This window comes from Caretta caretta, chromosome 2 (genome assembly GCF_965140235.1).
Source record: "Caretta caretta isolate rCarCar2 chromosome 2, rCarCar1.hap1, whole genome shotgun sequence".
NCBI classification, from domain to species: Eukaryota; Metazoa; Chordata; order Testudines; family Cheloniidae; genus Caretta; species Caretta caretta.
In genome coordinates this window covers 108,681,446-108,703,010 of record NC_134207.1, presented here as the reverse complement: position 1 = coordinate 108,703,010, position 21,565 = coordinate 108,681,446, and the positions used below count along the sequence as shown (strand labels likewise).

The following is a 21,565-nucleotide window of genomic DNA, read 5'->3' as shown; positions in this document are numbered from 1 at the left end:
CTGATTATCACTACAAAAGTTTTTTTTTCTTCTGCTGATGATAGCCCACCTTAATTGATTAGTGTCGTTAGGGTTGGTATAGCAACCGCCATTTTTTCATGTTCTCTGTGTGTGTGTGTGTACCTTCCTACTGTATTTTCCACTGCATGCATCTGATGAAGTGGGTTTTAGCCCAAGAAAGCTTATGCCCAAATAAATTTGCTAGTCTCTAAGGTGCCACAAGTACTCCTCATTCTTTTTGCTGATACAGACTAACACTGCTACCACTCTGAAACCTGTCACCATAATATTTAAGGTGTATAAGTTTTTCTCCTCATAAACCAAGATTCTGAGGATTGTTTAACTCAGCTACAAACATTTGCAGTAGATTGAATCTTTGTATACAATGTTACATCCTAGGAATTATTCAGGTAGTTTCCATAAAAACATGTTTTTTTAAATTCACACTCATTAGTTCTACAGTGACGGACATTCAATACAAAACCTTGGTTAATTATCACTGTATCCTGTAATGTGTATACAGCCCATGAACACTTCCTTGAATTCTTTACAGAACATGACCCATTGCACCTGATATTTCACCTACAACAGAACTGTCAGGCCATGGTTTGGTTTTTAAACAGACAGCATACATGATGAACAATGAACAATGAATATATTACTCAATTTCACTTATGAATTGTTAAATCATAAACCTGGGATTTCTCACCACCCGCACTTAAATTCACAGTTTTAAAGCTGCTGTCTTTAATGTTTGTTTGGTAAGTACCGGTAGTTAATAGAAATAATAAATGATAGTTCAATTAGTTTTAAATTTGCTTGTGATTTTGAAGACAGCTGTTAAACAGCTGTCTTGTCCTCCATGCTCTGGAACAAAATTCACATATGTTACATGAATGTAATCAGTTACCTTTTTTTTTATTTTACTTTCCTTGCAAACATCACCAGCTACCTATAACAGGTGTCAAATCTACAAAAAGATATGCAGTTTCTGGAAGTTGTTTCCTTATGAATTATTAAAGGATGTCTGTGTTTAAAATTTTAAACAACATAGTATGGGATTACAGCTAATGGACCCAAACCAAAACATCCCATCAACATTATGGGGATGTTGCAAATCTGACCCTGAATTTGAATGTTACAAGTGGGCCCCCAAAAAGTGTAGATCCAAATTCAGGAGTGTTCAAAACTTGATCTGAACTCTGCTGCTTTTGTCCATAGTGTGCAATGTTGTTATGGTAGTATCCACAATAATCCATAGTTGGGGTGGGGGTGGGGCGGAACAGAGGGTTTTTATGGTAAAGAAAGTTTTCTTTCTATAATTCTCTACTTAGTTTTATATTGGGAGGTAATAGGTTCCGGTTAAACAGGCCTTTAAAAATATGCTGTGACTAAGCTGGATCCAATTCAATAACCCTGTAGAGCTACTTACTTAATTTTAATTCATTTAATTGGCAAGTTAATTCTGTTCCCCATGACAGTTCTTTGCACTTTAAACAAAAAAACAAAACCTATGGGCAGTAAACCAAATGAAATATTGGGACTTTATGTCACCTAGGCTTAAATCATAATGGTGCCAACATAATATATATATATGCAAGTGTGTATGTATATGAGTTGTAGGTTATGTATATACGCAGCTGTTGCAATTAACTTACAACAGACGTAATTGCGTACTTACCACAGCTGAAAACGTGATATTTTTGTTTGTTCTTTCTCTCTCTCTCTTTTTTTTTTCTAAAAGCAATACGTGCATTATGCCTAATTGATAGCCTTGTAGGTTCAGATCCTCTCTTCACAGGAACAACAAGGGCAATGACAGCATAGTCTACCCCACGTTGCCCCCAAGGCATCATTGATAATGGAGGATTTGTGGACAGTAGCATCATCTTGTTAGGAACAGGATTGATGTCAACCAACACATTTCATATAGACTATGGAAGAACTATGTATAAATTAATTACTTTCATTGTTGACCTAGAAGGGGTTTAAACCAGTGAAAGAAAGTTAAGTCTGCATATCCCATTACCTATAGCTATCCAGTCCCCTGTGTATCATCATTAAACTAGCTTCTTGAATGATGGTTTCGATTTAGCAAAGAACTGTAAGCACATGCTTCATTATCAGCACGAATAATCTCTAGTCTACAAGGCACTTACAAATGTACTTGAATCCCCATGAATTCTGCAGTGAGAACTGCAGGTAGTCAGAACCTTTTGAGAATCAGACCACTTCATTTAGGCTGTCTAAATATGCATTTAGAAGTCTACATTCAGGTACCCAGACTTGACAATTTTGGCATTTGTCAGTATAATGATAGAGTTGAATCATTTTCTATATGTTAGAAGAGAGTGGACTTTGAAAAAGGGCTACTGACTATATGTGTCCCATACCCTGCAACAACATAGTCAAAGAACAAGCAGAGCCCTGTCATCTTCCTCTACCCTCAGTTTTTGAGATACCAAAACCAACTCACGAAACTCACACACGTCTCCTCTACTCTTCCTGAAATCTTTCTCTGCTGTCTTTTTAGGCTGCCTACAAAACCCAATTCATCATTATAATATATGGTGTTATTAATCCTCCTTGAGAGCATGATGCTTAATGCTGCAGTGTTGGTACTGAGCAGACTTGCATAACCTATCTTTCTTGGTTCCCTTTTGGATCTTCTCTTGTTTTAGCAGAGCGAAGCTGGACTCATAATGAGTAAAGGAATCATGCTGTTTGCAGCTAGCAAGTGACTAGTTGTAGTGTTCTCTTCTCGCCTCTGATAATGTACTATAGCTCCAAACTGTGCAGGACAGGGCATTTAGTTTATGCTCTAGCATTAGTCTATAGAAGCGGAGGTCCCTATAGGAGTAGAATGACCTCTTTTTAAAGCAAGTACAAGGGTTTTGCATTGTGGGGGACAGAAACCTGTTATGCTCCATTTGGCATTTAATGATCTCCCAGGCCGAACTGCTACACAAATGGAAAATATAGCAAACTTTTTAAAGGGCTTTGTGTAATTTTTTAAACATTCCCTTATTGTTAGTCTCTTAGAAACATGAAAATAGTTTTTACTGATTTTGATCTTCTCTGTTTAGCAACATGTTTTTCTCCTGCTTGAATGAAAGTGGATTTAATATCTTGGTTTTTATTATTTCTGTCTAAGACCAACAGCTTAAAACGATAAATTTATCATGCCAAAACATTTTGGTTTGTTCACCAGTATAGCCGCAGATGCCAGCATAGCTCTAAAAACAGTAGAGCTATCTGTAAAGTGAGCATATAAAAATGTTATATTTATAAATTCAACAAAAATAGCAAATTTTCTTTTTTTAAATCTGGTGGTAGAGCAATTGGCCTGCAAAACAGTCATATATTAAATATTAGTTCTTCTTCAAGTGCTTGTTCACGTCCATTCCACATGAGATGTGCGTGCGCCGCGTGCATGAGTGTTGGAAACTTTTTCCCTTAGCGGCTCCTGGCGGGCCCCCCCGAGTGGCGCCACTGCGCCGTGCATATATACCCCTGCCAGCCCGACCCCCTCCAGTTCCTTCTTACCGTCCATGGCGGCGTTGGAACAATCTCTCTCTCTCATAGAAGAGAAGTCCCTTAGCCTTTAGAGTGGCTGTTATCAGTTCGTTTACATACATATTGTGGACGCTTTAGTCATTAGGTGCTTGGAGGCCTCCAGCACCTGCCCTGGGCCGCGGGGCATGCCGCAGGGCCACGGCTTCAAGGCTTGCGCCACGTGCCGCAAACCTATGCCAGTTAGTGACCCCTGTGACTTGTGTCTACGTTGCCTGTGGGACGGACATCAAACTGAACGGTGTAGGATTTGCAAGACGTTTAAGCCAAGGACAAGGAAAGAGAGACTTTTGCCTAAAGCAGCTGTTGATGTAAGTTGCAATGCAGCCGCCAGGCCTGGAGCACCCATGGACTTCCGTCCTGGCCTGAGCCAGAGGCCCATACCACGGGAGATGGGGAGCAGGAGGACAAACCAGAGTGGGTCTAGCAGCAGCTAACCTCCTCGTCTTCCCCCAGTGAGGCGGTGGCGGGTACAGAGGTGTCCGGTCCTCCGCCGATAGACCATAGAGCCCACCAGGAATTGCTGCGCAGGATCGCCCAAAATTTGGGGTTGCAGGCCAAGGAGACGGTTGAGCAGGAGGACCATGGTGGACATTTTGAGCCCCGAAGGTCCATGCAGAATAGCACTCCCGCTCATTAAGACCATTCAGTCCAACTATGAGACTATATGGCAGACCCCGGCCTCCAGCGATCCAACGGCAAAAGGAATGGAGCATAAATACTTTGCCCCATCTAAGGGCTATGAGTACCTGTTCTGCCACCCGAGTCCATGCTCTCTAGTGGTTTCAGTGGTAAACGAAAGGGAGCGCCATAGACAGGCGGCCCCAGCCCCTAAGGCCAAGGAGGCGAAATGCCTGGACCTTTTTGGCAGAAAGGTGTACTCATCTGGGGGCCTTCAGTTGAGGATTGCAAACCAGCGGGCCATCCTCAACAGGCACAATTTCAACTCCTGGGCGGCGGTGGGGAAGTTTAAGGACAGCCTTCCGCAAGGTTCCCAACATGAGTTCATGGCCCTGGTGGACGAGGGCAAGGCAATAGCCAAGACCTCTCTCCAGGCCTCCCTGGATTTGGCAGACGCAGCAGCTAGAACAATCGCGTCAGGGGTGGTCATGAAGCGCTCGGCATGGCTCCAGGAGTCAGGCCTGCCCCCTGAGGTCGAGAATACACACCAGGACCTCCTCTTCGAAGGGTCCGGGATCTTCTCGGACCAGACAGACGCGAGGCTGCATAGCCTCAAGGACTCGCGAGCTACGCTCAAGTCGCTGGGTATGCACACCCCGGCAACCCATAGGAAGCCCTTTAAGCCGCAGCCTCCCCCTCAATGCCAGTACCATCCTCACCATAGGCATGAGCCTTACCATAGGCGAGGCAGGGATAACAGACGATGACGCAACAACAATAATAACAATAACGCACCAGGCCAGAACCAAGGCCAGCACAAACCCCAGCTGGGCACTAAGCCAGGCTTTTGAAGGTGCGCTCGAGGACAGCGTACCAGACCAGTCACTGGATCTGTCCCTTTGTTTCCTGAACTGCCTGTCCCGTTTCTCCCATGCGTGGTCCACCATTATGTCAGATCGTTGGGTCTTACGCATGGTGTGGAATGGGTACTCGCTGCAGTTTGCCTCCCTCCCTGCCCCTTCACCATCCTTCTTCAGGGACTCCTCTCACGAGCATCTCCTAGAGAAGGACGTCCGCTCGCTGCTAGAGGTGGTGGGGGTGGAGGGGGTAGAGGCGGTGCCGCACGGCCTAAGGGGAAAGGGGTTCTATTCCCAGTACTTCCTCATCCCTAAGGCAAAAGGGGCCCTTCGCCCCATCTTAGACCTGTGCGGGCTCAACAAATTCTTGGTCAAGGCCTGGTTCCGCATGGTCTCTCTGGGCACCATCATCCCTTCCCTGGATCTGGGGGACTGGTACACCACCCTCTACATGAAGGACGCGTACTTCCATTTCGCCATCTTCCCAGCACATCGGTGGTTCCTACGCTTCACCGTGGGCCCAGAACATTATCAGTTTGCCCCAAGGATATTCACAAAGTGCATGGCAGTTGTGGCGGCCTTCTTACGGAGGCAGAGAATCCGGGTGTACCTGTACCTCAACGACTGGCTCCTGGTGGGCCGATCCGAGGCGGAGGTGCGGGGCCATATGGAGGTGGCCCTGAGATTGTTCCGCGAGCTGGGGCTCCTGGTCAACATCCCCAAGTCCACGCTCAGACCCGTGCAGAGAGTGGAATTCATCGGGGCGGTCCTGGACACGGTGCAGGCCAGGGCAAGCCTTCCGGTATCCCGATTCCAGGCTATCCAAAAAGCGGTGGCCTCCGTGCACCAGTTTCCAAAGACAACGGCCAGGTGCTGCCTGCAGCTGCTGGGCCACATTGCAGCATGCACGCACGTGGTCAGGCATGCCAGACTGAGACTCAGGACTCTGCAGGCATGGCTTGCTCGGGTGTACCACCCAGGCAGGGACCCCCTGGACTTGGTGGTGACAGCCCCAAGGGATGTGCTGGATTCCCTGCTGTGGTGGCAGTCCCAGCCTGTGGTTTGCAAAGGTATCCCCTTTGCCGCCCCACTACTGGACCTGACGCTGGTGACAGACACGTCAGACCACGGATGGGGGGCTCACCTGGAGACCTCATGATGCAGGGGTTGTGGCGCGGAGCAGAGCGGTCGCTCCATATCAATGTGAAGGAGTTCAGGGTGGTTCATCTCACCTTTCAGACCTTTCACGCCACTCCGAGTGGTCACAGCATGACAGGTCTGACGGACAACACTACTGCCATGTTTTATATAACGGGGCTCATTCCTTGCCACTCTGTCGTGAGGCTCTCCTCCTCAGGATGCCTCGAGGTGAATTGCATGGGCTATGCAAAGGTCCCAATCTCCTGGGGGTGCGGAATGAGCTGGCGGCCCTCCTCAGCGGGTCGTACTGCATGCACGAGTGGACGCTCAGGGCAGACATCGTGCTTTCGCTCTTCCGCAGGTGGGGGTTTCCCCAGGTAGATCTGTTTGCCACCAGGGCCAATGCCCAGCACCTGCGGTTCTGCTCGTTCCAGGGCCGCAGCTTGGGTTCGCTCATGGATGCGTTTGCGATCCCGTGGAGAGGGGGCTTGATGTATGCCTTCCCCTCGCTCCCCTTGATGCACAAGGTCCTGCTCAAGGTGCGCAGGGACAGGGCGGCGGTGATCCTCATCGCCCCAGCCTGGGCCCGCCAGCACTGGTATACATCTCTCCTAGAGCTGTCAGTGGAGGCCCCAGTAGTCCTGCCCCTACACCGGGACCTCATTACACAGGACGGCGGATGACTTCTTCACCCTGACCTACAGTCACTGCACCTGACGGCGTGGAGGCTCTGTGGCTAAACGCCCTGGAGAGCCAGTGCTGCCTTCCTGGGCAGCAGATTCTGCTTGGCAGTAGAAAGCCCTCTACCAAGGCGGCCTATATGGCCAAGTGGAAAAGGTTCTTGTGTTGGTGTGAACCCCGACAGGTGCGGCCAGGCCAGGCCCTGGTGCAGGCCATTCTGGAGTACCTCTTGCACCTCAAGCAGCAAGGGCTAGCCCTGTCCTCACTCAGAGTGCACCTGGTGGCCATCTCTGCCTTCCATCTGGGGTTCTTGGGGGGCTCGGTGTTTTCCCACCCAATGGTGGGACGGTTCCTTAAAGGGTTGGAGAGGGTGTTCCCGTACTCCTGCCCCCCAGTCCCTCCGTGGAACCTTAACCTGGTCCTTTCTAAACCTTTCGAGCCTCTCGCTACCTGTTCTCTCCTCCACCTTTCCTGGAAGGTGGCATTTCTGGTTGCCATTACCTCAGCCAGAAGGGTGTCCGAACTGAGGGCCCTCACCTCTGAGCCACCGTATACAGTATTTCACAAGGACAAGGTGCAGCTCCGGCCACACCCCAAGTTCCTCCCTAAGGTGGTCTCCCAATTCCATTTGGACCAGGACATTTGTCGGCCGGTGTTCTTCCCGAAACCCAAGTCACTGCAGCTTGCACACTCTAGATGTGCATCGAGCACTGGCGTTCTATTTGGAGAGCACAAAGCCCTTTGCAAATCCGTGCAGCTGTTTGTGGCTGTAGCCGAGAGGATAAAAGCCTCCCTGTGTCGGCGCAGCAGATTTCGTCTTGGATTACAAGCTGCATCCAGGCGTGCTATGAGCTCACAGGTGTTCCGGCCCTGGCAGTCATGGCCCACTCGACCGGGGTGCAGGCGACTTCCACGGAGTTCCTGTCACAGGTCACGATCCAGGAGATCTGCAGAGCAGCCACCTGGTGCTCAGTGCACACCTTCACGACCCAATATATGGTCAACCAGCAGGCCAGAGAGGACGCAGCAGTTGGCAGAGTGGTCCTCCGAGCAGTTGTTCCATGACTCCTACCCTCCTCCAGAGGTAAGCTTGTAATTCACCTAATGTGGAATGGACGTGAACAAGCACTCGAAGAAGAAAAAACGCTTACTTACTTTCTCGTAACTGTTCTTTGAGATGTGTTGTTCACATCCATTCCACCACCCACCCTCCTACCCCTCTGTCGGAGTCGCCGGCAAGAAGGAACTGGAGGGGGTCGGGCTGGGAGGGGTATATATGCACGGCGCAGTGGCGTCACTCGGGGGGCCCACCAGCCCGACAGGAGCCGCTAAGGGAAAAAGTTTCCAACCCTCGTGCACGCAGCGCATGCACACCTAATGTGGAATGGACGTGAACACATCTCGAACAACAGTTACAAGAAAGTAAGTAACCGTTTTTTCCCCCAAATCTTGAAACACTTGTAACTATCATACTCAATGTAAAAATAAAGTAGTTACATAATGTATTTAAGTAAGTGGATGAGTTCAAATGACCTGGTTTCTGAATTAGGTTTTTTTGTCTAAGATGATAACTCTCAAATAAGAAGAAAAGGAGTACTTGTGGCACCTTGGAGACAGACTAACACCTTTAGTCTCTAAGATGCCAAAAGTACTCCTTTTCTTTTTGCAGATACAGATTAACACGGCTGCTACTCTGAAACCTCCAGCAGGAGAGTGAATTTGTGTGGGGGGGTGGAGGGTGAGAAAACCTGGATTTGTGCTGGAAATGGCCCACCTGTTGATCACTTTAGATAAGCTATTACCAGCAGGACAGTGGGGTGGGAGGAGGTATTGTTTCATGATTTCTGTGTGTATATAAAGTCTGCTGCAGTTTCCACGGTAAACATCTGATGAAGTGAGCTGTAGCTCACGAAAGCTCATGCTCAAATAAATTGGTTAGTCTCTAAGGTGCCACAAGTACTCCTTTTCTTTTTGCGAATACAGACTAACACGGCTGTTCCTCTGAAACCTGTCAAATAAGAAGATTCCTGTTGCTCATTTTCAAAAAAATAAACAAAAAGTATTTGCTGAAGTTTTTGTTTTTCACTTTGGGGGAAGATGAATTAAAAATCGAACCAGAAGTTGAAGGGCATGCCTTGCCATTTGCAAAAGCAATTACTGGTGCAGTTAAAGGGACAGAAGCTGTGATTAATGTTTCTGTTTGGAGCCTGTATTAATGGTGTATTTGTCAACCTACCAAAGAGTAAAAAGGTGGGACGCTGTCACTCTGACCTTTTAAAATATATAAGAAATAATCAGACTAATTGTCAGAATAGTCGTTAATCAGAAACTGTGAATGATAAATCTGAATTTTCTCAATCTGTTTTTGAATTCTGAATTTAAAGATGCTGTTACATGCAGTGGCATAACTGTGGGTCTTGAATCAGATAAAATAGGAATTGGACCAAACAACCATTTCCCAAACTGAACTGGAATCCAATAGGTACAAAAATTGTTTCATAAAAGTGTGAGGAAAAACTACTTTCTCTCACAAATTCAAATATATTATTAATTCTCACATAAAAATGTAAATGTCATGTAAATATCAGTATTGTGTTCCAATAATATTTTGACAAATACAGCATTAGGTGTAGGAAGCCAATAAGTGGTGTGACTTTCATTTATCTTCAATAACAAAATCACTTAAAGTAAATACCCAGACAAACCAGTCTGTACAAGAAATCCTAAGGTTAAAGTCTAAAGTATGCCTTTTTATGAGGAAAGTATGCCTTAGAACAAACTATAGGTTCTTCTGCGTGGTGAAGGAAACTCACAAATGCTGTCCAAACCTTTCAGATATGTAGTCAATAGTCTGGTGCAAGTGCTAACTCATGTCCCATAGTAAAAGGGTATTAATCCTACCTCGGAATAGCAGTTTAAAATATCTGACATTTGGATACCATAAATAGATGATATATCCAATAATTAATTCACACTATAAAATGTAAATCACTTCTTTGGACAAGTACTACATATAAAGTAGTCATCTCAGCAAAAAAATACAAAACAGTTTCAGAGTATTTTGTTAATAAGAAATTGAGCGAAATAGATCCTTCTAGGATATCAAATTGCACTGAGTCTGTGTCAGTATCTTCCACAGTAATATTTCTGAACATCTGTTGAGACTTCTACTTTCAGTATAATAAATGGTTCTTGGATGTCCAGAGAATGTGATTTGGGCCAGTGTAATCTATTCTTAGTTTAGTAGGGTGAATGATACCCAAGAAAATTCTGAATTCATGTACTTTTAGTCACTTTTTAAAAAATGGTGCCATTCTTATATGTTCAGTTACACGTTTCCAACACTGTTCTTATGTTAGGAGGCAAATCACTTCTTTCTTTCTGCTACCTTTCTTCTGTAATCTTCGAGTGAGTTTCACTTACATTAGTTCCGAAAATGATTGAACTAAAAAAAAGGTTTGTAGACCAGAAAAATGTTAGTGTTTCTCCATTTCCTGAAGTCTCTGATGCACGTGTAATCCTTCTGAGAAACTTGTCCTCCTTTAGAGACTCTCTTAATCTATCCAAATGCTACCTAGGGCTTTTGAATTTCAGTTTTAACCTATAATCACAGATTAAAATACCCCCGATTTTTTTTTAATTAAATTGGTGTTTATCCAACACTGGAAATGGTTACTTATGCTTAAGGGCTTATCTACATGAAGCAGTAATGTGGATGATGGGGTTGTGAGTCTAAAGCACAGTCGTGCGTTGCACATTAAGTGGTCCGTATGGACCCTGCTGGTGCACACTAAAGGTTCCCTAGTGTGCTTTAACATAGTGCTCTTTGAAGTAAGGTACCATTACTGAGAGATTACTCATTACAGTAGATGAGTAATGGATATAACAAACATTACTCTTTACACCATATACAAAGAGAGAGCCCTGTTTTTTGGACAGCTACATAAATCTTAAAAAATGCTAAAAATAAATCCCCAAAAATGAAATTAATAAATACCAGAGAACAGTAGCCTTAAACATATCCAGACTTCTTGTAACCCAACATTAACATTCAGAAATAATGACCTCTAAAGTGAAAGTTCCAGCCTTTGATCTAGATATACTAGTGTTCCTGCTGTCCTCACTAACTGCTGGATGAAAGGAAGCTTCTTTAGGAATTTTACAAATTCACTGTCTTTAGTCAGGGCTTTATGTAGTACTAGCTAAACCTTCAAAGAAGTGTATGTGCTTAAAAGATATTTAAACTGCTGTTGATTACGGTCCTGGTAGTGGCGCTTCAGAGAGACTTCTATATTAACACCCTAATTTTCTTCAATCCATTTTGAGGTTTAAAAACAATAGTTCACCCAGCTATCCATCCAACCACAACTCTTTCCTGTGTGTAGAGGATCTTTATGGATGAATCGCTGAACCAGTCTTCTCATTCCTGGTTCTCTTCAGGAGAAAGGACCTGATAACCCCTTTCAGCATCAGGTTTCTTTCAAGAAGCTGCCTACGCACCTGTGATGGGATCTAAAACCCCATATTGGACAGGGCAGAACTGCTAAACCTGCGAGGCATGCACAGGGTGGAGGAGGCGCTTAAAAAGGGAGTAGAGCAGCTCACTTATTGGCAGACCAAAGAAGAGATCAGACCTTCAGCCCTCAATTTCTGAGGAAAGGGCTGACTGAAGGTGGGACCTTTGCAGATGACCGCTGCCTGGTGGCCCCTCCCTGAGGGAAGGGAGGGCTAGATTCTGATACACCTTGAGAGGGAATCATTCCCTTCTATTTCCTATTAACTGAGTTTATTTGCATTATTTGCATTAATGCCTGTTGTTTTTTGTTCACGGACTCCCCAAGAAGGGGAAAGGGAGGGCCAGGTCTCAGGAAGAGGCAGACCACCGCAGAGGCAGAGTGATATCAACAGGAGGCACTCTGTGGTGAGAGAGCTGCCACACCATGCCTGGCCACAAGGAGGAGCAGTGGTGAGGCAATCCCTTCATAACCGGTGGAGAATGTGGGCATTCTTCTCACCCTGGACTGACTGACCCAAGTGGTCGAACACTCTAGACCTAAGGGTGTGGTTTGGTAGAGTGGACAGCAGGGATCTAAAGCGTCTTCTCAAATGGATGACTGCAACTCCTGCAGCAGATGGGTGCCCAGCAGCAACAGCTGGCCTGAGGCTTAAGAGCACAACAGCAGGGACAGCAGCAAAAGCTGGTCCAATGGGTAATGACCCTGATGCAGCCTCAGTGTCTCCCCTCCAGGGGCTGTAGGCTCAGGCCTGGTGCCTCACTCCCTTGTGCCAGTGACACGTAAAAAGATGGGCACCGAGGACAACCCTGGGGCCTCCCTGGTAACATTTGAGTGAGTGGCGATGCCATCCAAGTGGCCACTCAACCAGTGGGACATCCTGTTGGCACCTTACCTGATGGGGGCCAGCACAGGCTGTATACTGGAAGCTGGATGCAGCATCTGACCAAGACTACGCCCAGGTGAAAGTGATTATACTCGACCACCTTGACACCACAGAGGAAACCTTCCGATAGAAGTTCCTGAGGTAGAAATAGCCCTGGGGAGCCCAGCCTTGTGTAGAGGCCCAGAAATTGAGACCTATGCTGTAGGTGGTTAAAGCAGGAGACTTGGATTGGAGTCAAGATGGCTGGGCTTATTGTGATGGACCAGTTTACCCATATACTCCCATCTGGGATAGGAACTGGGTGCTCAAACACCAATCGGAGTCCCTAGCCAATGCCATCCAGTGATGGAAAACTATCAGGCTGCTGAAACAGCTTTGGGCATCACACAAGTGACCACCTGAGGCCAACGGTGACCCTTGATACAAGGGAGAACCCACAGAGTGGAATCGGCAATCAGATGGCATGGCTGCATGGCCAGCTTCTGAGGGGACCAAGCAGATCACCAGGCCCTGCACTGGCTCCTGTTGGGAAACCCTGGCATCTTAGACCCTAGTCCGACAAAGGCCCCTAGGACTCCTTCAGTCTCCTCTGCAGGAAAGCCAAGGGTTAGGAACAGATGAACAACATAGGGAAGGGCTATCTCACACTTTTGGCTCAGGGCTGGTACCCGCTCAGCCAGCAGTGTGGTTTACTGTTCAGGTGGCTGTCCAGGTCACCAGTATCATGAGTGCACCTATATGGAGTGTGGGTATGGACAGGTATGGATGGCAGAAGCCCATGCCCATAAGTGAGCCCTGGCTAAAGTAACAGTCCCTGTTTGGATAAACGGAGTAGAGGTGACAGGCCTGGTGGATTTCGGGTGTGGGCAGACCCTGGTCCGGGACTACTTGGTCCTAACCATGAGATCCCTGGGGAAATTATTTTTTCTACATTGTATTCACATAGATGTTAAATTCTATCCCAGTACACGTGTGCAATTGACTATAGGGTAAAACACGGCCAAAGGGAAGCTCCCTCAGAAGATCCACCTAGCAATGAAATTATGTTGGCCCCCCCTACAGGAGGGGGATAACCTAAAGAGGGACTGAGTTCATGAAGGATTAGAGGGAATACAAAACCTTGAGCCAGGCCTGTAAGCAACTGTAGGTGGTTAAAAAGAAGGTAATAAACCCACAGTGAGCAGTGCCCCCCTCACTCCCCCCTCCTCCCCCCGCCCCATTTCAGCTGCTGGCAGAGTGACTGTACTGGATGGAGAAAGACTAACTTGGTGAAGTTCTTATTCCCTGGTCTCATAGGCATAAAGTCATGTTATTCCATCTGCAGTCCTCAGTCACAAGAAGACCCTGGTCAGGATTCCGAATCACTTGTATTGGCTCGGGATTCATCAAGAAGTTAAAGACGTCCACTGCTCCTATCCAAAATGCCAACTCATGGGAGCTAAAGGAGTAAGAAAAGCCATTCCGGTCCCACTCCCCATAATAGGCATCCCATTTGAAAGGACAGGGGTGGAAAAAAGTGCAACTGGGTATAAACATATATTAGTTATAGTTTATTATGCCATCCACGATCCCAAAGCAATCCCACTGCGCACCCCCAATGCCAAGACTATTGCAACAGAACTGCTAAAAGTCTTTGCCAGAGTTCGGGTACCTAAGGAGATCTTCACTGATCAAGTCACTAGCTTTGTTTCTGCTGTAGAAGGAGGTGTGTGATCTACTAAAAATAAAATCTGTGTATGTCTATTATCTGCAAACAGGTGGTCTGGTTGAACAATTCAGAGGAGGATGTTAAAAAGTTTATTGCTAAGGACCTCTATCACTGGAGTCAGCTGATTCTTCCCCTGTTATGTGCTGTTAAAGAAGTTCCCGAATCATGTACTGGATTCTTCCCATTTGAACTCTTATGCTTGAGACAGCCATGGGGGATTCTTGACCTGGTCCATGAAATCTCAGAGGAACAGGCTCCTAAGACTGAGAATGTTGTACAGTATGTACTGAAGCCCTGGGAGAGGCTTGAAACCCTTGGAACCTTTGCCAGAGTAAAACCTCCTTGGTGCTCAAAAGGCCCAGGAACAAGCCTAGAACAAAGGTGCGCATATCCACATATTTAAGCCAAGCAGTAGTGTACTACTTCTGCTCCTGAGTGCAGAGTCTAAGTTATTCACTAAATGGTAAGAACCATATGAAATAGTCCACCTAGTCTCTCTGGTAAACTATGAGATCAGGCAGCCTGACAAAAGGAAGCTAACTCAGATCTACCATATTAACTTTCTAAAGCCCTGGAAGGAATGGAGAGCTTATTTATCGCCATGAGCCAGAGCTGGGGTCCCAAGTGCCCACCTCACTGGACACAGACTTTATACAGCTGGAAGTAAACCTCCACCCATAGCAGAGGGCCTAAGTGAGAAGCCTAGTAAAAGCCTTCTCAATGGTGTTTGTCTTCTGGCCAAAGCAGATTCCTCTCATGCAATACTGTATTCAAACAGAGCCTGAGCAACTTGTCTGGGTGAACCCACAGGCACTCCCCAAAAAAAATCAGGATGCCATGAGGTAAGAGATCCATGCCATGTTGGAAGCAGGAAGAATCCTGCAGCAGCTGGCGAAGTCTGGTTGTATTGCTCCCAAAATCGAACAGTACTATCTGGTTTTGCATAGTTTTTGGAAAGGTTAGTGCTTTCAAAGTCAAAGCAAATTCGATGCTTACCCCCTGCCCAGTGTGGATGAACTACTAGACCAGCTGGATAAAGCCTGATATATCACAGAGTCCACTCATGCCAGAATCACAGGAGAAAACTGCCTTTACTAAACCACTTGTCGTATATCATTTTAGGACTATGTCCTTTGGCCTCCATGGTGCCCCAGTGGATTCCAACAGCTCATGGATCAAGTTCTTCAACCACTTGGCTCATATGCGGCAGCCTATGTAGATGTCATGGTCATTGACAGCTGAGATTGAGAAGAACACCTAGTACAAACTGTTACTGAACTTTGGCCCTGCAGATGGCTGGGCTAACTGCGTACCCAGCAAGGTGTAAGATGAGAAAAGAAGAGGCCACCTACCAGGGATATACTTTGTGGAAGGGCCAGGTGTGGCCCTTCGTGGATGAAATCCAGGCCCTCGAAATGTGCTCTACCCAACCACAAAAGAAACAGAGGTTCAAAGATTCTTGGTGTTCATGTGTTACTACTGATGATTCATGTCAAATAGCAGCTGCCCTCACTGACCTAATTAAGGACAATAACCCCAAGAAGGTTCATGAGTCAAAAGCCCGCAAAAAGGTTTGTTAGAAGTTGAAAGATCACCTTTCAAAGACCCTGTCCTATTCAATCATGACTATTCAAAAGTCACTTTACAAACTGATTCCTCTGAACTGGGACTAAGCATAATGTTGTCCCAGGAAGCAAACACAGTGTAACAATCCATACTCTGTGTGAGCGGCAAACTATTCCTTCAGGAATGGGCATATTCTGTGATAGGAAAGGAATGACTGGCTGTGAAATGGGCTGTTGAGTCTCTCTGATATTACCTAATGGGAAATCTGTTTAAGCTTTTCACTGATCATGTCCTTTTGGGATGGTTAAACACTAGGAAAGACATGAACCCCTAGCTTATGCACTGGTATGTGTCCCTCCAGCTATGCCTTCCAAATATAGCTTAAAGTGGGAAAAGCTCACCGAATGCTAATTATTCCCTGCAACTTCTTCCCAGAAAAAAAATCGTCTGGCCCTAGTTCCCTAAGTTCCATCCCCCATACATGACAACAAGGCATTGAGGAGCTCCTCTTGGCTCAAGCAGCTGTATCTTGCCACACCTGCAAGTCATGTATAGGCTGGAGGAGGAGCTTAAAAGGGGAGCAGACCAGCTCACTTGTTGGCAGACCACGGAAGAGAACAGACCTTCAGCCCTCAGCATCTGAGGAAAGGGCCTCGCAGACATGGACTGCCCTGGAGTGACCTGACCAGAGGGCCAGGTCGCAGGAAGAGGCAGAACACAGAGATGGAGTGACTGTCAGCAGGAGACTCCCAGTGGGAAGAGAGCTGCCATGTCATCCTAGGCACAAGGAGGAGGCAGCGGTGAGTCAACCCCTTCATATTTCCCCAGGTTCCCAATACAATCTAGATCACCCTCATCTCCAGGAGGTGTAGGCCAGTAGAAGGTGAGAGCAGGCCATTGTGCTCCTCTTCGACAACAGAACAGATAGGTGAAAACACACAGCTGTTGAAGATAAGAGCTGCTGTTGGGCCTGGTAAGAAGCCATAAAATGTTTGGCTATTATTTACCGTGAGTCTCATCGTTTTATAGAAAAAATGGATTGTGATTGTTACTTGACACTATTCTGTAATACATTATGAGCAGGCCTGCAATAATTTGAAATGCATAGAGGTGTCTTTACATTTTCTACATTAAGGTCTTGATTCAGCAAGGTACTTTAGCACATGCATAGCCTTATACACATGAGTAGTCCCACTGACCTCCAGGCTGAATGAGTGCCTACAATGGGTATGTTGGAAGTAAACTAATGATCCTCCCCCCAGCATTGTCAATGAGTTGGGGGGGGGGGAAGAGGGGTGTTTCAGATAATTGAAAAGAATAAGGAATCTATGTGGTGTAAAATCAACCTGAACAATGAACACATTTAAAGTGAATTTCATTTCACAAGGCTTTCTGTCAATATCTGGCTATAAAAAGGCTGAAGTTCAGCCAATGATGAATTCTAAATGTGTGAGCAGGAATGGCAGCTTCAGATTGATTGATTGTGCTTGAGTCTGCAGACAATTTTTAACAAACATTTAAGTCAGGCCTCTTCTTGGCAAATGGTCTTTGAGATTTCTGTGGTACAGTGAAAGAGGTATTTCTGTGGTCTGGACAGCACTGCAAGCTGCTAAAAGAATTCTCTGTTGGAAAAGGAAGAGCAAGGTCAGGCAGTTATTGAGAAGAGTATGAGGGCTACTGAGGTCAGTGCAAGGGGTCTCCCACTGTGACAACCTGCTGAGAATCACACTGCTGGAAAAACCACTATGGTTCACATTAGAAAAATCTCACAGGAAAGCTTTTAAAAAGAGAGAGATAAGAAAAGTGAGTGCTTTTTGGTACTCTATCGCTTTTCTTACCAGATAACAGTGTAAATCAATGTGAGATTCATTGAAGAATTGTTAACTGATAGCTACAATTTTACAGATCTGATTTTAAGAATGTATCTTTTCAGTTTGAATCTATGGTGTTTTGCGGGGGTGGGGGGAGCTTTGCTAACTATGTCTAATTAGACTAATAATTGGATATCATCCTTACATGACAGAAGAAGTAGATAGTGTGAGTGAATAGAAGAATTTCAAAAAAATTATTAGCAGGAATTTTTCCAGTTTAGGCAGATTAGTACAGTGGGAGCAGATGCATTCATTCCACCCCACAATAAAGAGAGAGAGAGAGAGACTTAGGTATAATTTCTTCAAACTGATAATGCTATATATAACAATCAGCACAAAAAGCAAAGTGATGTTTTTAGATCTGGAAAATATGCTGAAGACAGTTCAACTTGTATTATTGGGGAAAGAAGATTTCTGTAAATAAATATATTAAATGGAAAGATATGGCTCATAACAATAACATCATTAGCTATGACAGAGTTCATTTGGACTACTCTAGAGAAAGCAAAGTCAAAACTTATGGCAGACATTTCTGCAGTGCCTATTTTTTATAGTGAAATGTTCTGTTGGGGACAAAACATCTTTCATTTGGTATTCACCTTTTTATGTCCTCATACATTTTCCATTCTCAGTCATCTCCACTTACAGGAGACAGAGCTATGAATCCAGCAGTTAAGGTTAATGTTTGTGCTAGGTGCGAGTGGTGAGGCATAGGAGGGGAAGGGGGGAAAGAGCTGTGACCGAAGACTGATTTTTAATTATTTGGGTATAATGATAATGGAATTCAAGATCTGTAATGTGTTCAAAGAATTTTTTTCTGTGCCCTTTGGATCACATTTCTTTCTTAGAGGTCAGTTTGCTTCTACTAGCACTAAAATTACCCAGATAACGGCATGATGGATGACCTAATGAAGTGAGCATTCAGAAGAGAAAAAAATAAATAATGCACAAGATGAGGCAATGTGTTTAAAAAGAGATCCTGAGCAGCACTGGGGAATGTTGCTTTCACAGAAGATTTATTTTTTGTGGAAAAAAAATAAAGTGTAAGAAACTAATAAATGAGAAGGGACCATATTCTCCACTCCCCCTGTTTGCCGTAAGCTGGGGGACCTGGGAGGAACTTCTGTGTCTTTCTTGAAACAGAGTCTTAGCCTCTGAGTCCAGAGGGCTAGAATGAACATTTTAACAGAGAGATCCTTTTAGTATTCACTCCAAAGCTGTGACATAGGACCTGAGCTTTAAGTTGATTTACCCAGGTTGTATAGATTTCAAGGCTTAGGACTCATAATAGCCTTCAGGATTTGCTTATCCCTTTTGCAAGGCTGAAATTGGGAAAAGAAGGTTTTCCTATAGTATTTTTTCTACATTATGTACATGTTTTTGCAATCTGAGCATGGATTATACCCATTGCCTTTTATTCAGCATCCTGATCGCAGAGCAGTCAAGACAGTTATTCCTGTTGTTGCTGATTTACTGTTACAGCTGCTTCCTTTTCATGTGATTTTAATTTGAAGTTTCAGCCCACCAGGGGGCTAATAGTCCCACCTATGCAGCTTTAAGAGCTAGTTGTTGTTTTCCACCTGAATGTTGTTTCCATTCCTATTCATAGACATTCTTTCTTCACATTCATCTGGCAACAGCAAGGCAGTGTTCCAGCAATCCTCTTCAGAGAGTAAAAACATGGAACAATTTGGATGGAAAAATTATAAATTAAAATCAGTCTGATCACTTTAAAGTGTCCACTTTATTGTTTTGGTGAATGCCAGCAACTGGAAAATAATGGCTAATGTCCTGTTTTTGTATCTCGTTTAAGATTTTTATTTATTTATTTAATGTTACATTATTCATTTTTTCCGTTGATTGCACCATACATATTTTTTAAACCTTTGCAATAGCGTAGCATTGCTTGATGTGAAGTATGTTGCTAAAAATATTAGCAACTTCTGTAAAACCAATAGTGAGTGTGTATAATATATTCACTCACACTGTAAGACTCTTGAGACATTTGACTATAAGGTTATGCTTGAAAGTGTGATAACACGACTGTGCTATGTAGGTACATGTAATGGAATGTTGGTGGATGATGGCTACATAGCAGTGGAGAAACAGCTGCAAATTAATCAAACTTTTTAATATCTGATACCAAACTTTTAAAGGTGGGCTGTGAACATGTACAGATGCTATTCTGAAGGATGTTTTACAGGATTTTTTGTAAGTGCCTAACTGCATATTTGCATAGAGGACTGTGTTCCAATGGACATTTCAGTATTGTTGTCTGATCATTTTGACTGTGTCCTGCATTATAAAGCATTGTTTATGTTGAACTGAAGTATGCTGGAGAGAACCATCTCAATACTGCTTCCACCAGGACTCTCACAAAAACAAGAAGTCCATCTCATGAAGCTATCCCAGTGGGCAAAATTTTAAATAAAACATTTTTGGTTTATATTGTAAATTGTTTTTGTTTTAAATAATAAATAGTTCTAAAACCTTTTTAAACAATCGGAGTTCAGTTTGACACTCAACAGAGACTGTTGTACCTCCCTTTCAACATAGCGTGAGTTAGAGAGCAGTATTTTGCTTTTTTCTGTTTGCATCATAGTCTTAACATTATTTAAACCAATGTTTTTGTTTGTATTTTCCAAATTAAAATGATTAAAAACATTTAAATTTTATCAGGCTGAGCTTCCTCTGCCAGTCCAGTTGGAGCCACTTAGAAACCACAGTCATGTGGCTTCCAATGGATGGAACTGTAGATGTGACTTCTTTTTCTTTTCTTTGTTTCATTTCCTGTAGTAGAAACTTAACTTTGTGCTGAGTTAATCCTAGTCATCTAATTGACTCAAAAGAAAATTTCCCCCCTTTTTAATTGGCTTATTTCTTCAGCAGCTTCATTTCTGCATTATGAAAAGGTTGAGGTCAGGGGCAGACTTATAGTAGTGGCCCACCTGAAATCAACTGTTATTAAAAAGTGGCACAATCTTTACTGCCTTTGGGCAGGAAAATGTTGTTAACAGATTTCAGTGTTCAAGGGTAAGATTTTTGTACAATACAAATTGACTACACTACTTCCGAAGATCTGATTGATGGAAAATAGAATATTAACTGCCAAGAAACAGGTTTTCCAACACTACTATTTAGCCATCCTGCACTGACTACCCTTTTAATGGAATGATTTAATATGTCCTTGCTAACAGTATAATTTAAAGAATGCAGCTTGTAATAGTTATTGCAGGTTACATGATAATCACCGCATTCGGCAGTTGGTTTGTTAGAGCCTTAACTACCCTTGGCCTTTGCAGGCTGCTAACTGCTAGTAATGGTCATTAGCGTGGACTGATTGCTTGAGCAGTATTGCTTGCTCTGTTTAATAAACTAGATAGCCTCAAAGATGGGAGTGCAGTAAAAGTCCAAATTGAGTTGCTTTAGAGGCAGCACAGTATTAATCATTGGTTGTGAATGTTAATCACTCCACAGCAGTGATAATTTACAGCATTGTTGTAGCACACTGGCGCTCATAAAATGAACTTAATAACCCACCACTACCCATGGGATAAGCCTCTTTTTTTCTGCAATTGAATACTCAGCCTGGCTGCATAATAGTCTTGTGAAATACTGCATTTAAAAGGGTGAGCAGCTGTATGATAAAATAAACAGCTCTAAAACAGATTTGTTAATTATCTCTTTCTTTTATTCACAGAGGGTGTTTGTGAGATATGGCTGACCAGTGAAGACACAGGGGCTTATGGCAGAGACATTGGCACAGACCTTCCTACACTTCTGTGGAAGCTGGTTGAAGTTATTCCTGAGGGAGCTATGCTGAGACTTGGCATGACAAATCCTCCCTATATTTTAGAGCATCTGGAGGTAAGTAAAAAGAGAATCATTTACATACTGACATAGATGTTGATAAATCAAGTCAGTGTGGTATCCTGTGTAGAATAAGTGTTTCATTTAAGACTGTTAGTAAATTTCTGTAGCCACAGATTATAAAAAGTAAATTTGTAGAATTGGGCTTTAGATGTTAAACCATTTGTCTGTCATATGAGATTGTCCAATTAATCAAATATCCAAATCTTCTTGAGTGTGATGATGATATTGTGGAGCCTAACCTGAGCAACTTGAGGGTAGTGATGTTTGGATTTTAC

General features: G+C 44.2%; 1 protein-coding gene across 4 annotated transcripts in view; it reads left to right on the top strand.

The window, feature by feature from the left end:
• Positions 1-21,565, top strand: part of CDKAL1 (CDKAL1 threonylcarbamoyladenosine tRNA methylthiotransferase) — a 685,215-nt gene that overhangs the window by 387,099 nt on the left and 276,551 nt on the right. For all 4 annotated transcript variants that reach the window (XM_048839973.2, XM_048839974.2, XM_075125356.1 and 1 more), the window contains one exon: positions 21,118-21,284. In XM_048839973.2, the coding sequence (XP_048695930.1) occupies positions 21,118-21,284 (167 nt within the window). The remainder of the gene's footprint in view (positions 1-21,117; positions 21,285-21,565) is intronic.